The sequence below is a fragment of the Trichechus manatus genome, unplaced genomic scaffold (assembly GCF_000243295.1).
Source record: "Trichechus manatus latirostris isolate Lorelei unplaced genomic scaffold, TriManLat1.0 scaffold00090, whole genome shotgun sequence".
Taxonomy (NCBI): domain Eukaryota; kingdom Metazoa; phylum Chordata; class Mammalia; order Sirenia; family Trichechidae; genus Trichechus; species Trichechus manatus.
The window spans coordinates 11,453,370-11,468,609 of NW_004444026.1; the positions used below are offsets into that span (position 1 = coordinate 11,453,370).

The following is a 15,240-nucleotide window of genomic DNA, read 5'->3' on the forward strand; positions in this document are numbered from 1 at the left end:
TCATAAATTTACATATGATATTGAGAGTCATAAGATTGGGTGAGAACCACCTTATTAGTGACCGCATATAGAGAAAATTTCCAAGAATAGTTCCTTGGAAAACTTGAGAATTTAGAGACTGCGGAGAGAAGGTGGATCCAACAAAGGAGACTAAGAAGTAGTGAATGATGTAGCCTGAGATCCATAATAGACCATAAGCTAATGCTCTTTCCAAAAGGTGGAAGTGATCAACTGTGTCAAATGCTGCTGACCAGTCAAGTTAGTGAGGATTGAGAATTGGGCTTTGGATTTAGTAAGGTGTAGGTTACTGGTAAGGAGCTCTGGTGGCTCAACAGTTAAGTGTTTGGTTCCTAACTTAAAGGTTGGTGGTTTGGACACACCCAACAGCTCCAAGGGAGAAAGACCTGACAGCCTGCTCCCGTAAAGATTACAGCCTACAAAACCCTATCGGGAGTAGAAAACCCTATTCTGTCCCATGGTGTCACTATGAGTTGAAGTTGACTTGGTGGCACCTAACAACAGATTAATGACAACATTGACAGGAATTGTTTTGGTGAGTGGAGGATAAAAAGTTCGATTGGATAAGTTCACAAGAAGAAATGGGGGAAGATGAACTGGGGACAGCACTACAGACTCATCTTTTAAGACCTTTTGCTGTTAAAGGAAGCTAAACATGGGTGGTAGCTTTGTGGAGGGAGAGTGATATAAAAGGAGAAATATTTTTTTTAAAGATAGAGTAACTGATAGCATATTTGTTTACTAATTGAGATAGTAAAGTAGAGACAGGAACAATAGCTGAAATGATGACTTTGAGGGGGCAAGAAGTAATAAAATCTTATGTATTAGTGGTGGGTAGACCTTAGATAGCGGCATAAATAGTACGTCCATAGAAATAGGACAGAACCAGAACCGAAGTACACGGTTGATAGTTAGGCAGATATGCAAGTGGGAGAAGGTGAGATTTTGTTTTTTTTTTTTTTCCCAGTGAAATAGCAAGCAAGGTGGTCATCTGGTAAGAAGAATAAAGTATTTAGAGATCTGAGGAGAGAAGGGAGAGTGTAGAAGAGTCAATGTAGAGTGAATGAGCCAGGGAATGTAAAAAAATTGCCAGTCAGCACAGATTCATTTAACACACAATCTATGAGATAGATGCTATTATTGCACCCATTTTATACATGAGGTAGCAGAAGCACAAGAATGTTCCATATTTTGTCCAAAGCCTCAGAGCTAATAAGTGGCAGGCAATTTACCTTTTTTTATTGTGGTAAATATGTATGTAACAAAACATTCGCCATTTTAACATTGTTCACATGTACAATTTAGTGACATTAATTGTATTCGTCATGTTGTGCAACCATCACCATTATCTGTTTCCAACTTTTTACATCACCCTTAGCACAAGCTTAGTGTCTCCTAAGCAGTGAATCACTTTTTTCCCTCTCCCTCCTACACACACCTGGTAACCATTGATAACCTTAGGTCTGTGTACATTTGCCTGTTCAAGATATTTCGTATAAATAGAATAATACAATATTTGTTTTTTTGTGACTTAGTTATTTCACTCAGCATGATGTTTTCAAGGTTCATCCATGCTGTAGCATGTATCAGGACTTCATTTCTGTTTAAGGCTGAGTAATATTCTATTGGGACTTTGAAAGTCAAATAAATCTGTACCCTAAGACCAATGAAAAACTATTGAACCATTTTCAACAGGCATATGACATAATCAGTTTTGCATTTTGAAAAGGTCATACTTGTCATACTTGTTGGAATATGGTCAAAAGAGTCTATGATAACTAGGACCAGGATGGAGGCTGAAAAACTGGAGAGAAGTGAATGGAATATTTGGAGGAGTTAAAATCAAACACTTAGTTATGAATTCTTTATGAGGGATGTAGGGGTATGTCAGTGATGAGTACTGGGTTTCAGAGTTGCAATACTGAATGGATGACAACATCATTAACACAGAGACCAAGTTGGGGAATAAAGCAGTTTAAGTTTTGTACCTATTGATTTTTAGGGGCTGTCAGCCATCCCAGTGAAGATGTTGAGTAGAGAGTTGGCTATACAAGTTGTTTGCTAAGATATCTGGAACTATAAAAGGTGAGGCATGGCATAAATATGATAATTAAATTATACTGAGGATGAGATTGATTTGGAATAAGCATACAGTTAAAAGAAAAAAGGGTAAGGGGTAGCATCTTGAAGAACTCCAAAATTTGAAGGTTTTGTAGAAAAGGACGTGCCTGTGAGTTGCCAGAGGGCTAGGGAGAAGTTCAGAATACTGTAGTGTCAACAATGCTAAATAGAATAATTCAATGGGGAGGGCGTGATCAACAGTGCCAAAAGCTGTTGAGAAGGCAAAGGAGAATCAAAACATTCACTGGATATAGAAACAGGAAAATCATTCCAGACATTAATCAGGACTATTTCCACAGAATAATGAAGGCAGATGCTAGACTAGAATGTGTTAGGATGAGTTGGAGATCAGGAAGTTACTTCAAGACATACAGATAAATTTTGAAAGATGTTTAACTGAAAAGATAATGAAAAAGAAGATAATAATGGAGTATAGGGTATAGATATTGAGGGCAGGAATTTTAAAAAGGGAGAGCAGTGAGCTTGTGTACATATAAAAGGGAAATTTCCAGTTGACAGATAATTGGTTCAATTTGTAGGAATATTAGATAATTATTAATGTGAGATGGAGTAAGCTGATAGAATCCCAAACAAAGATAGAAGAGTTGTATTGGCAGAAGGATATTTCCTTTAGGAGAACATTGGCATGTAGATCGGTTTGTACAAGTCGTTTGCACATTTGTTTATTGGTGTTTTCCTTTCCATTTTATTGATTTGAAAGAGTTCCCCATTATAAGGATATCGACTCCCTCCTTTATCATATATGTTCCATACATTTCTCAAATGTTTTGCTTGTATTTTAATCTATTTGTGATTTATAACGTGTAAATTTTAAACTATATTTAGTTTATTTTTATCAAATTTTCCTTTATGATTTCTGCATGAAGTATCTATGTAAAAAGACCTTCTTCAACCAAAATTTATGAAAACATTCTTCAAAAATATTTTGTAAAGCCAGTCATGGGATTCGATACCCGCAGTCTAGCAAATAAACTCTTCAAAAAACAATGCACATTTTGAGGACAGCAACGCCAGACCCTTGTTTTATATGCAGGCCATGGCCGAGCAGCCTTATCCAGGTCCGTGGCACCTAAATCCTGTCTATAATCCCTTCTGTGTTCCTGGGGCTGGTTTCAGAAATGGAAATCCATACTTTCCATATTATCCAGTAGCACTGCTTGGTATCCTGGCTTTATTTTGCCTACCAGAGTTAACCAAAGACCTCCATTCCCTAAGTATCATCATACAGCAAGATTCTGGCACCTTAGTGGCCTTGGGGAAAAAAAGGAAACCAAAGAAACTCAAACTGATCCTCAAAAGCCTGAAAACAGATTCAAAAAAACAAGATATCCACTTGGAAGCTGACAGCCATGACATTGATTGGCATCAATAGAATGATTAGTGTTCATACTACTACTATTGAAACAGAAACTGACATTGCCCCTGAGAAAACAAATGAGGCTTTATCTTCTGTTGCTCAGGAGAGGAAGCTACATGATAAGAGCCCTTCTAATACCACTCCACATAGAAACACACCTCCAGCAAGTTATGACTTTGAGAAGGAGTACGTGAGAACAGAATATGGCAATGGATCCTTGCAATATAATTCTCAGACTTTTAAAGAAACCATCCCTTTGTATGACTTGGCCTATGGCAAAGTCATGCCAGAGGACAAGGTGCAGCACAATCTGATTTCAGGGAGTTCTGCTGAAAACATGGCTCGTGTGCACTATAACCCTCCAGAGGGTGAGGACGACATTACGTACACAGATGAGCGAAGAGCTGCTGTGCTGTTGGAGCAGTGTCCTGAAGGAGTATGAGACAAGGGGTCAGAATCTGGCATGGAGATGAGCTTGGATAAAGAAAAAAAAGGGTATGTGGTTGTTTCCAAAATCCTGTCACCACCAGTAAAAGCAGAAGCTGCAGATGATGGCCAGTTGATTGAAAGCCAGAACACCTTGAGGTCAGAAGTATGCAAGTCTAGTAAAGATGTAAGTGAGCTCCAGCAGGAGAGTCCACTCTGCTCCAGCAAGGAGCTTGTTAATGACGTGAGCCTGCAGTCCAATGCCCAGAACCCCTCAATGATAGGGAAAGAGTCCTGGACATCAGTTTTTTCTCCCCTGAAACAACACCTCTTTCTTTGCCTTCCTGGCTGTGTGGTTCAAGTATGTTGATGAAGCTATTTCTTGTGATATAACCTGGTTCTCATGGAATAGTCCTCAAACTTCATCTGAGGAAATGTCCACTCAAGAAACAGTCTTGGATGAGGAACTTGAGGCAGCTTATTATAAGGACTTGACAAATTTATGGAGTGTCTCCAGCATCATACAGAGTTTAAGCTAAAGAATGGCAAGAAACCAGACTTTGAAAAGGAGAAAGGCAGAAAGCAAGAGTATGAAAAGGAGAAACGCAGGAAGTTTGAAGCCTCTACCAGCTCCTCAAATCTAAGGACAACTTATGCGTTAAAGAAAAATGGTGCCTAGGACAGCTGACTCTCTGAGGATTCAGAAGACTGGGAGATAGAAGAGGAAAGTGAAGATGATAAGGAAATGTATGAGGTAGAATGTCTCTTTCAAGAAGTTTGTCCACAGATTACTCTGAATTCTTCCAGATGCAGGCTTGATCAAGATGTTGGCAGGAAGATAATCTGGAAGCCTTCCGAGAGCTCCCTCTCTCCCCAGTTCATCATCTGGCCCACCAGAAATAAGCTGAAGTTGAAGCTTGGTGCATGTGAGAGCATCCCTCTGGTATACAAGGTGAAGGAGCAGCAGGGCTGTGAAACCAGTTATGGCAGGTGCCAGAAGAAACATAGCATGGCCAAGCAGGAGTCAAAGAGAGCTTCTCACAGGTCTCCGGAAAGTAACTCTGGGAGATCAAATAGGGAAGTGCGTTATAGGCCAACAAATAAATCAGAAATTTGAGGCTGGTGTTGTGGAAGTTTGGGACATACTTAGCGCATGCAGAGGTAACTCTTGACAGACCAAAGAGTAAAGCGTGTTGCAAGCTAACAAGCAAACACAGATTTGAAGCAGATGCCATGGAAATGTGAAAAATGCAATATTCATAAAAGAAAGACTAGTAACTTAACTCAAGCAAAGTGACAACACAGGCCTTTAGGATTATACTGAAAAACAGATGCTGAAGATACATTGATAATGATTCTCTGTATAGCTTATTAATTTCTTAAGTATGTTATAAAACTGACTTAATGACATGTTTTATATGTTTCATTTCATAGGAAACAAATTGAGCTTCAGCTATAAAGAAAAACTTATTATTACATATGACTTGATGGGAAAGAACATGTGATCTTATTCTCTGTTGGACCTAATAAAACTCTTTTCTATTAACTAGTAAGTTAACAAAATGTGACCTGCGAAGCCTTTGGAATTGTGAGTTGTAAAACAGGAAATAAATGAAAGTGAGTATGTGTGGAAAAAAATATTTTGTAAGACACTCATGATTTGTTTTTAACTTTTGAATTGTAACACACCTGGAAGTCATATTTATATTAGATATGAAATAGAAATCTACTCCCAACCCACCTCCACCACCACTACCTCATTGTTACCCTTAATTAGTACATGATGTTCACCCTCTAGCTTTTAGCCTCAAGGACAAAACCAATTGCGTGCTGTGATCCAGGCTCATTTCCTTGTGCTGGTTCAAAACCGCCTGTCTACCTGGTCAGTTTCTTTATCCTTGCCCTGGAAGCAAGAAGGAAGAACTGTGCACATCTTTTCTCAAGCATATGTGCCCCCCTTCTATCAGAGCCATTCAGAATGATTCCCAGATATATACTTTTGATGATTTTATTCCTTTCTCAGTTTAAAGGTATGTTTCAATGTTTTTATGAGGGATTTGTTATTATACTACGAGGTAATGTCTCTTTAATCACAAAGTTTAAATTGGAAATGATAAAAATATTAAATATCCACTAACAATTTTGCTGTGAACATCGCAGCCAGAGTAGCCTTGCGAATCTTCTCTCTTAATGTTGTGGCAGGGTCTTTATTATTGGATAAAATTAAGTGTAAGACTAAACATAAAAAAAGAAAATGTGGACAGCAGGGGTAAAAAAGCTTTCATCTTCATCAATAGTTAATTATTTCACTAATATTTAATTATTATTTAATATTTTATTATTATTATTTAATTATTTCACTAATAATTAATTCCATATTAATGCTGTGTTCGATTGTAACTGATGCTGTAATGTACTTGCAAATACTAGAGACAGCAGAGACCAGTTCATTAAAATTTTGATTTACAAGAAGACTGGCTGATAAAGGTTTTGCTTGGTTTGGGAGAAGTAGATGGGTTTTTCGTTGGTTTATTTGTTTGTTTCCAACTTAATTGCAATTGAAGATAATTACAAAAGGAATTAATATGTAGAGAGCAGCATGTGCTATTCATTATTGTAAGAACTCTAAATGCCGAAAATATACCTGCTTAGATTAAAAGTAAGAAAAAGATGTTTTCTTTGGATCGGATATGATCATCTTGTTTTCTTATGATTTGCTTCCCCTCTCTGAAAACAAGAGTATGAAAGTTTGAGGTGAAGGTTCTGTTTAATTACTGTCTTACTATATTTCAATTAAAAGTAACTCCAGTACAGACAGAGACTATATAGTTTCTATTTTTCCTGCAGCATCTACTAAGCCAAAAATTCTCACTTTTTTGTTACCGAGCTGTATGTGGTTTAAGGACTGCTTGGTATAGACATTCGGGTAATATCTCTTTGCGTCTGGTATGGTACAAAGGGCAGATCTGAGTATAGTACTTTTACTTACTTTGAAATTTTAAATATTTGAGATTTAGATCCTCCATCTGAAAGAAAAGAGCCCTGGTGGCACAGTGGTTAAGTGCTCAGCTGCTAACCTAAAGGTTGGCAGTTGGAATCCATGAACAACTCCATGGGAGAAAGATGTGGCAGCCTGCCTCTGTAAAGATTACAGCCTTGGAAACCCTATGAGGCAGTCTGCTCTGTCCCATGGAGTCACTGTGAGTTAGAATCAACTTGACTGCACACAACAACTCTGAAAGAAAAGAAATGTGTGTAAAAAATAGCTTCCCACTCTTAAAACACTCTGGAAAAATCTAAGTGTCCAGTGGGAGATTTCCTATTCTTTTTTATTTAAGGCTCAGAAATAATTAAAACTGAAATAATTATAATGTATACATTTTTTTCTGAGTTAAAATAGTATTCTGAATAGTACTGTGGTCTGAGCCATAGAATTTAAAGTTGGAAGGGACTGTAGTGACCAATCGAAAAAACATTCCTGATCTGAGTCCATCTCTGCATTGACTCGTTTAGTAAATCGTCATGTAACCCTCACCAAAGCACCTGATATATATTAAGGTTCAGTTCTTCATCAATATTAAGAGGCTAGATTATATGGGAGAATCTCAGTATCTTCTCCCAAGGACTACTAGTCTAAAAATCAGTCCTCTTCACCCATCGTTTACCTTCAAGCATATCCAAACAGAAGATTTACACAATTGAAACAGTAGCATTTTAAGAAGCTTGGAAGGCCATAATTTGCGAGAGATGTGGACAAAATAGCTGTCCCCACATATTTGAAAGACTATCATATAGAAGAAGATTAGATTTCTTTGTAGCACCAGAGTGTAGAGTAAGAACCTGAGAACCAATGAGGGGTACTACATACAGAGTTTTTAGTTGAACCTAGTAAAATTGTGGGACAAACTATGATCAGAGAAATACAGAAAGAAAATGGGATACTTACTTGTGAGTGCAGTTGAGGTTTATACCAAGGATGTTGGTGAGGACATTATAAAATACTGCAGGGCACAGACGAATTTATTGCTAATCTTGAGGTTCTATGCGTCTATGAACTACTACATGACTCTTGGACACTCTGACCCACAGTGAGAAGAAGGAAGGAGTAGACATTTACTAAGAACCTACAATGTAGCAGGCACTGTGCTAGCCTTTAGCCACTTTGTACGTTACACTTCTAAAGACTCTTTACTATTATCTCCTCTTTATACATAGGAAAATTAAGACTAATATATATAGATCAGAAAAATTAGATATGCTATTCATGGTCTCACTGCTAATAAACTGGTAAAACCTTGAATCAAACTCAAAGCAGACTACAAAAAGTCTGTACCTTTTCTCTTGTATCACTAATTAACTGTTGTTGCTGTGTGCCGTCGAGTTGATTCTGACTCATAGTGACCCTATAACCTTATAGGACAGAGTAGAACTACCCCACAGGGTTTTCTAGGCTAAAATCTTTATGGGTCTTTTTCTCCCACGGAATGGCTGGTGAGTTTAAACTGCAGGTCTTTTGGTTAGCAGCCAACTGCTTAACCATTGCACCACCAAGGCTCCTTCATTCTTTAACTACCATACCATAAGCAAGTAGAGCTCACCTCACAGATGACTACCAGTTTGATAGGAACTAAGCAGAAGATTATGTTTAGCACCAACTCTTACCAGTTACTCACTGCTCTCAGATCGACTCCGTCTCATGGCGACTCTATGTGTGTCAGAGTAGAACTGTGATCCATAGGGTTTTCAATGACTGATTTTTTTGGAAGTTAATCACCAGAACTTTCTTCCAACGTGCCTTTGGGGGACTCAATCTTTCAGCCTTTCGATTAGCAGCAAAATGCCCAGTAACCTTTTGTAGCACCCAGGGACTAAAACTAACTCAAAGGACCTAAAATTCTTTTAAAGAGAGAAAGCCTTTTATTTATCTATGGTAGCTAATACTTTAGAAGTAAATATCCCTGGGAGATAAAATTCAATAGTTTACATTGAAAAAGCTTTCCTGGGAGGCAGAATCCAGAGACAGGCGTGACAACTGAAGAACAAGGTACAAATATAGCAGAAGCTGAGAGACTGATTTTTTTTTTTGCATACTTTCTGATTTTTCTTCTATTTTCCTATTTGTAAATATTAGTCTCAAATTCCCTGACTGTAAGGCTGATGATATTTCATTGCTGGGGATGCTGCCAATTGGGAGCAAGTGAATTCTGAGAACAGGTCTGTTTTTCATTCACTGTAAATAAATGTTAATGCCAACTGTATTTTCATTCTTATTTTTCCTTTTAGAAAAGACAATCCTTGGAGTAAAGGGTCAAGAACTGGTTTATCCTAAAAAACTTCCTATGATACACAAGCGAGATTTGGGGCACACCCATGATCCTGACATACAGGTACAGGTTTTGATTGAATATTAAGGTTTATTGCTCTCATATGACATTTAGAAAGCTGCCTTTGCCTCCAACAGAGAAGCAAACATAAACAAAGGAGTCTTTATTTTTCTCATCAGTTTATCAGATGTGTTCGGGGAAAACAATCCCACCATAGATTAGGAAACAAAAAGGAGTAAGCAGAACTCACCTCACAGTTGACTTCAGGTTTTAGGGGGTGTTATTTTCTGGAGCCCTGGTGGCATTGTCGTTAGGCGTTTGGCTACTAACTAAAAGGTTGGCAGTTCGAATTCACCAGCATCTCCTTGGAAACCCTAAGGGGCAGTTCTACTCTGTCCTATAGGGTAGCTATGAGTCGGAATTGACGGCAATGGGTTTGGTTTTTTTTAATTTTACAGTTTACATGAGAAGTCCTACCAACAGCTTGTGCCCCATTTCCAGGCTGAATTAAGGCAATCTCATGTGTTCTAAGCAGGTGTTCATGAAGTGTAATCTCTGACCATTTTACTTTCCTAGTGATCGGATATGTAGATTTATTTGTTTTACATATTCTGCAACAAAGCTGGATAAGTTTCAGAGGAACAAAAAGGTCTGCTTGACTTGTCGCTTTCACAGGTGTTTATTTAGGTATTAAAATGTCAAACTATTTGAAATGTTATTTTAAAAGTAATAAATATTTATTGTAGAAAATAGGTTATACACAAATAGTAACAAGCTTCAAAATTAGGTTGTTTTCATTTTCCCACTATTATAAAATACACTACATAAATGTCCTTAATATTTATCATTGTTGTTGTTAGCTCCCATCCAGTCGATCCTGACTCATGGCGACCCATGTGGGCAGAGTAAAACTCCTCCACAGCGTTGATCTTTTGAAAGCAAATCACCAGGCCTGTCTACAAGGCAACTAAGAGTGGGTACGAAGCAACAACCTCTCTGCTAGCAGTCAAGCCCTTAACTCTTTGTGCACTACCCAGGGACTCCACATGTTTATCATTGTTGTTGTTGTTAGGTGCTGTGGAGTGGGTTCTGGCTCATAGCGCACAACAGAACAAAAAACTGCCCAGTCCTTCACTATCCTCACAATTGTTGCTATGTTGGAATCCACTGCTGCAGCCACTGTACCAATGCATCGCATAGGGGGTCTTCCTCTTCTTCACTGACGCTCTACTTATCTATTCATCGTTAGGCACTTGCATTTTAAGCATTAGCTTTTTAATTTGACCCATGAAGAACAGTAAGGGGTACTTCATCCCAACAAACTCTGGGAGTGCAAACCATTCCCAAAGCAGCAACTCTCTTTTCCTCTACCATTAGAACCAGCCTTCCTGTTTCCCACGTTTTAGATTTTTTGGTGGTAAGTACGAAAAATTTCAACTTTCCAAATGGTCCCATTGAGGCCTTTTTTTTTCCTTTTTTTTGGTGGCTTGAAATGATAAAAAAACAACTTTCTATCCCCCTCCCATGTGGAAATAATGTTTTACTATATTTCTTCAATAATTCTCTTTACAAATAAATTATCTCCAACTCTTTTCTCACCTACTCAAACCATTGTTTTGGTTTAAGTTGGTACTTAGCTAAGGGAGCAAAATCAGTTTTCCACCACCCATTTTGCTTTTCTTTCATGGTGGTCTCTTCTGCCATTTATTGTATTAAGACTTAATTAAAGTTGATATTAAAACATCCCATTGTGAATATATAAGATGAATCTGGAGCATCTTTTAGTGCCAGAAAGTAAAGAAGTACTCAAAAAACAAAACTTCAGGCATGTGTCAAATATTCACAGGTGTCAACTGAAAGAGCTCCCAATGGTCAAAACTGGGCAAGCTGAGCAAAAAAAATGTAGTAACATAGTAGTATATTATAACCAAAAGTATAAAATAAATATCCATGAGACCATACTGATATAAATAAATGACTGAATAAATAAATAGAGTGGGAAGAAAAATGGATAAATCTGACATACAGAAGAATTCCAAATAAGTTATATAGAGATACCCCTTCACGGAGACAGACCGTAACTCCTCAGCCCTTCAGTGTGGGCTGTATATAGTTACTTCCTTCCAAAGAGTACACAGTATATATATATATATATATATATATATAGACACATATACATATATAAACTAAAAACCAAGCCCATTGCCATCAAGTCGATTCTGACTCATAGTAACCCTATTGGACGAAGTAGAGCTACCCAACGGGGTTTCCAAAGCTGTAATCTTTTCAGAAGCAGAGTGTCACATCTTTCTCTCACAGAGAAGCTGGTGGGTTCAAACCATCAACCTTTCATTTAGCAGCTGAGTGCTTAACCACTGTGCCACCAGAGCTCATATATACTACTTTGGGTTAGTGAGACAGCAAGGAAATATAAAAATGGTAAAAGTTTGAATGAAGGGGAAATAAGCATTTTTCCATTTTATTTTCTTTTATAATTAGGAAAAAGGCCATTGAAGGTTTATAACTTAAAAATAACTTGAAAGTAAAATCTACCTTATAGTGTTGGTTCTGTTAAAATTCTGCTTTATCAGTATTTATCATTTTTCCTGGAAAGACTACTTTCCCCTTCACTCCACTATTCACCCAAACACACACAAAATGGATATTGTTTTGCAGGAAATGTATGAAGAGGAATTGTTGTATGAATTCAGGCTAAATAGAAAAAACTTAATACTTCACCTTTTAAGAACAAGGTAAGTTCTATCATGATTCAAAATTTTATAGATTTAGTAGTCTCTAGTATCCTAGTTTTTGTAAAGACTACCAAGGTAGTGATGTTTTCAAGTTATTGCCACCTATATGTAATCTGAATTATTTGTCTAATATAAGCCCGTTTTATATCATTAAACTTTAATTTTTCTTAGCTTTTCCTTTTGATGTAAAATTTCCATACAATGAAATATAGAAATTTTAAGTGTACATTCACTTAATTTTGATAAATGTGTGCACCTGGGTTACCCAAACTTCTACAAAAATACAGAACCATCACTCCAGAAATTTTCCTCATGCTTCTCCTCGTCAACTCCCCTCAATCCTTGTTGACAGAGGCAACCATGTGTCTTTTTTCTTTTCTCATCTTAGATTCAAGTTGCCTGTTCTGGAAATTCTTATAAATAGAATCACATTAGTCATACTCTTGTGTAAGACTTCTTTAATTCAGTATAATGTTATTTAGATTCACATATGCTGTTGCATGTATCAGAAGTCTAGTTCTTTTATTTTTCAAGTAGTATTTCATTGTATAAATATACTTTGTATATATATATAAATAAATATATTTATCTATTTTCTTATTGACGGACACTATGATTGTTTCCAGTGTTTGGCTATCATGAATAAAGCTTCTATGAGAATTTTTGTACAAGTCTTTTTATAAACATACGTTTTCATTTCTCTTTGGTGAATGCCAAGGAGTGGAATTCTTGTACTACAGGGTATGTATATGTTTAGTTTTCTAAGAAACTGTCAGACCCTTTTCCAAAGTGGTTGTATAATTTTATATAACTACCAGCAATGTATGAGAATTTTAGTTGTTCCATATCCTCTCCACCATTTGGTGCTGTCGGTCTTTTTAATTTTAGCTGTAGTAATGGGTTTGTGGTAATTTTTAATTGTTATTTAGTCTGCATTTCCCTGTTGAGAACTTTTTCATGTGTGTATCGATCGTTTGTATACCTTATTTTGTAAATTGTGTGTTTAAATCTTTACCCATTTTTTATTGGATTGTCTTGTTTTTATTGAGTTGGAGAGTTTTGTACAACCAGCCCTTTGTGAAATATAATTTTTGCTAATATGTTCTTTAAGCCTGTGACTTTTTCAGACATTTTCTTAATTGTAGAAGTTTCTAGCTAGAAGAAATTTCAATTTATCAAAATTTTCCTGTATGGTTATTGTACTCTGTGACCTCAGAAACATTTGCCTGCCTGCAAGTCACAAAGATATTCTTCTATATTTTCTTCTAAACTTTTCATGGTTTTAGTTTTGATTATCATCTTGAACTTGCGTGCGTGCATGTGTGTGTGTGTGTGTGTGTGTATCTGGTTTGAAGGAGAGATTGAAGTTCATGTTTTTACATATGTATAGGCCTATTATTCCAGAATATTTTGTTGAAATTACTTTCTTTTTCTATTGGATTGTTTTGGCACCTTTGACCAAACTCAAATGACAGTTTAAGCATGGATTTATTTCTGACAAATCTAATTTGTCCTATTCATCTATTTTTCAGTCCTTAACTCAGTGCCACATTGTCTTGACTACTGTAGATTTAGAACAAGTATTAAAGCCAGGCTGTACAACTGTGACAACTTTGTTCTTCTTTTTCAGAATCAATGTATTTCTTCTAGATCCTTTGTATTTCCATATACGTTTTAAAGTCAACTTGTCAATGTCTACAAAAAAAAGTTGGAATTTTGATTGAATTTCATTGACTCTATAGATAATTTGAAGAGAACTGTTATTGCAATAATATTGATTCATCATGCTATGTTCCTACAAATATTTAGGTTTTCTTTAATTTCTATCAGCAATGTTTTGTAGTTTGCAGCGTAGCATTCTTGCATGATTTTTGTGAAATTTATTTCTCAATATTTTAGTATTTGTAGTGCTCCTGTAAACACAATTGCTTTTAATTTCATTTTTCTATTATTTGCAGTAAAAAAAATGCAATCGACTTTTAAAATAGTAACCTTGGATCTTGAGACTTTAATAAAGTAATGTATTAGTGTTTTGTAGATTACTTAGAGATTTTATATGTAATTAATAATACCATCTGTAAATATTGACAGTTTTTACTTCTTCCTTTCTGATCATGTCTTTTATTTCTTTATTTTATTGCAATGGCTAGGACCTCCAGTATAATTTGAGTAGAAGTGGTAAGAGTTAGCAACCTTACATTATTCCTGATCTTAAAGGGAAAGTGTTCATTATTGAATGATTAATGTGACATTACCTGTAGGTTTGTCCTTGATGTAGTTTATCAAATTAAGAAAGTTCCCTGAGAAGTTTGTTGAGTGCTTTGACTGTATCCACTGAAATGACAATTTGGTGATTTACACTGATCTGTTTTCGATTGTTAAACCATCCTTGCCTTCCTGGGATAAGCCCTATTTGTTTATTATACATATCTTTATATATATATACTGCTATATTCAATTTATCAATAGTTCATTAAGGATTTTTGCAACTATGTTAATGATAGATATTGCTGTATATTTTTAGTGTTTTTTGGTAATGTCTTTGTGAGATTTTGATATTAAGATTTAGCATCATAAAATGAGTTGAAAAGTGTTCCCTCTGCCACATTTTTTAAAGTGCTTTTCTAAAATTGATGCTATGTCTTTTTCTAATGTTTGACAGAATCCACAAATGAAACTATCTGTCCCTTGAAGGTGTTTGTGTGTATGTGGAGGGTGCAGAGGTTGATAACCAGTTCAATTTCTTTAATAGATATTGGGTTATTCAGATTATCTATTCCATTTTCTGCCAGTTTTAAATTGCATTGTTTTCAAGGAAAATGCCCATTTCATCCAAGTTGTCAGATTTTTGACATACAGTGTTTGTCTTAGTTATCTAGTACTGCTGTAACAGAATGGCTTTAACAAACAGTGGATGGCTTTAACAAACAGAAATTTATTCTCTCACAGTTTAGAAGACCAGAAGTCTGAATTCAGGGCACCGGCTCTAGGGGAAGGCTTTCTCTCTTTGTTGGCTCTGGTTGAAGGTTCTTCTCTCCTTTCAACATCTGTGGGCCTGGTGACTTTTGGAGATGTCCATGTGTCTTGGCATCAATCTTCCCCTGGGTCTAGGAAGTTCTCAGCGCAGGGATCTCAGGTCCAAAGGATGTACTCTGCTCCCAGCTCTTCTTTCTTGTTGGTACTGAGGTCCGTCTCCTCTCTGCTCACTTCTCTCTCCTTT

The 15,240-nt window shown here is 36.5% G+C and overlaps 1 protein-coding gene across 1 annotated transcript in view; it reads left to right on the forward strand.

The window, feature by feature from the left end:
• The first annotated feature begins 5,921 nt into the window (after positions 1–5,921).
• ADAM7 (ADAM metallopeptidase domain 7) overlaps positions 5,922–15,240 on the forward strand; it is a 66,885-nt gene continuing 57,566 nt past the window's right edge. Inside the window, exons 1-3 of the mRNA XM_004382159.1 lie at positions 5,922–5,973; positions 9,227–9,330; positions 11,944–12,020. Coding sequence (XP_004382216.1) covers positions 5,922–5,973; positions 9,227–9,330; positions 11,944–12,020 — 233 coding nt within the window. The remainder of the gene's footprint in view (positions 5,974–9,226; positions 9,331–11,943; positions 12,021–15,240) is intronic.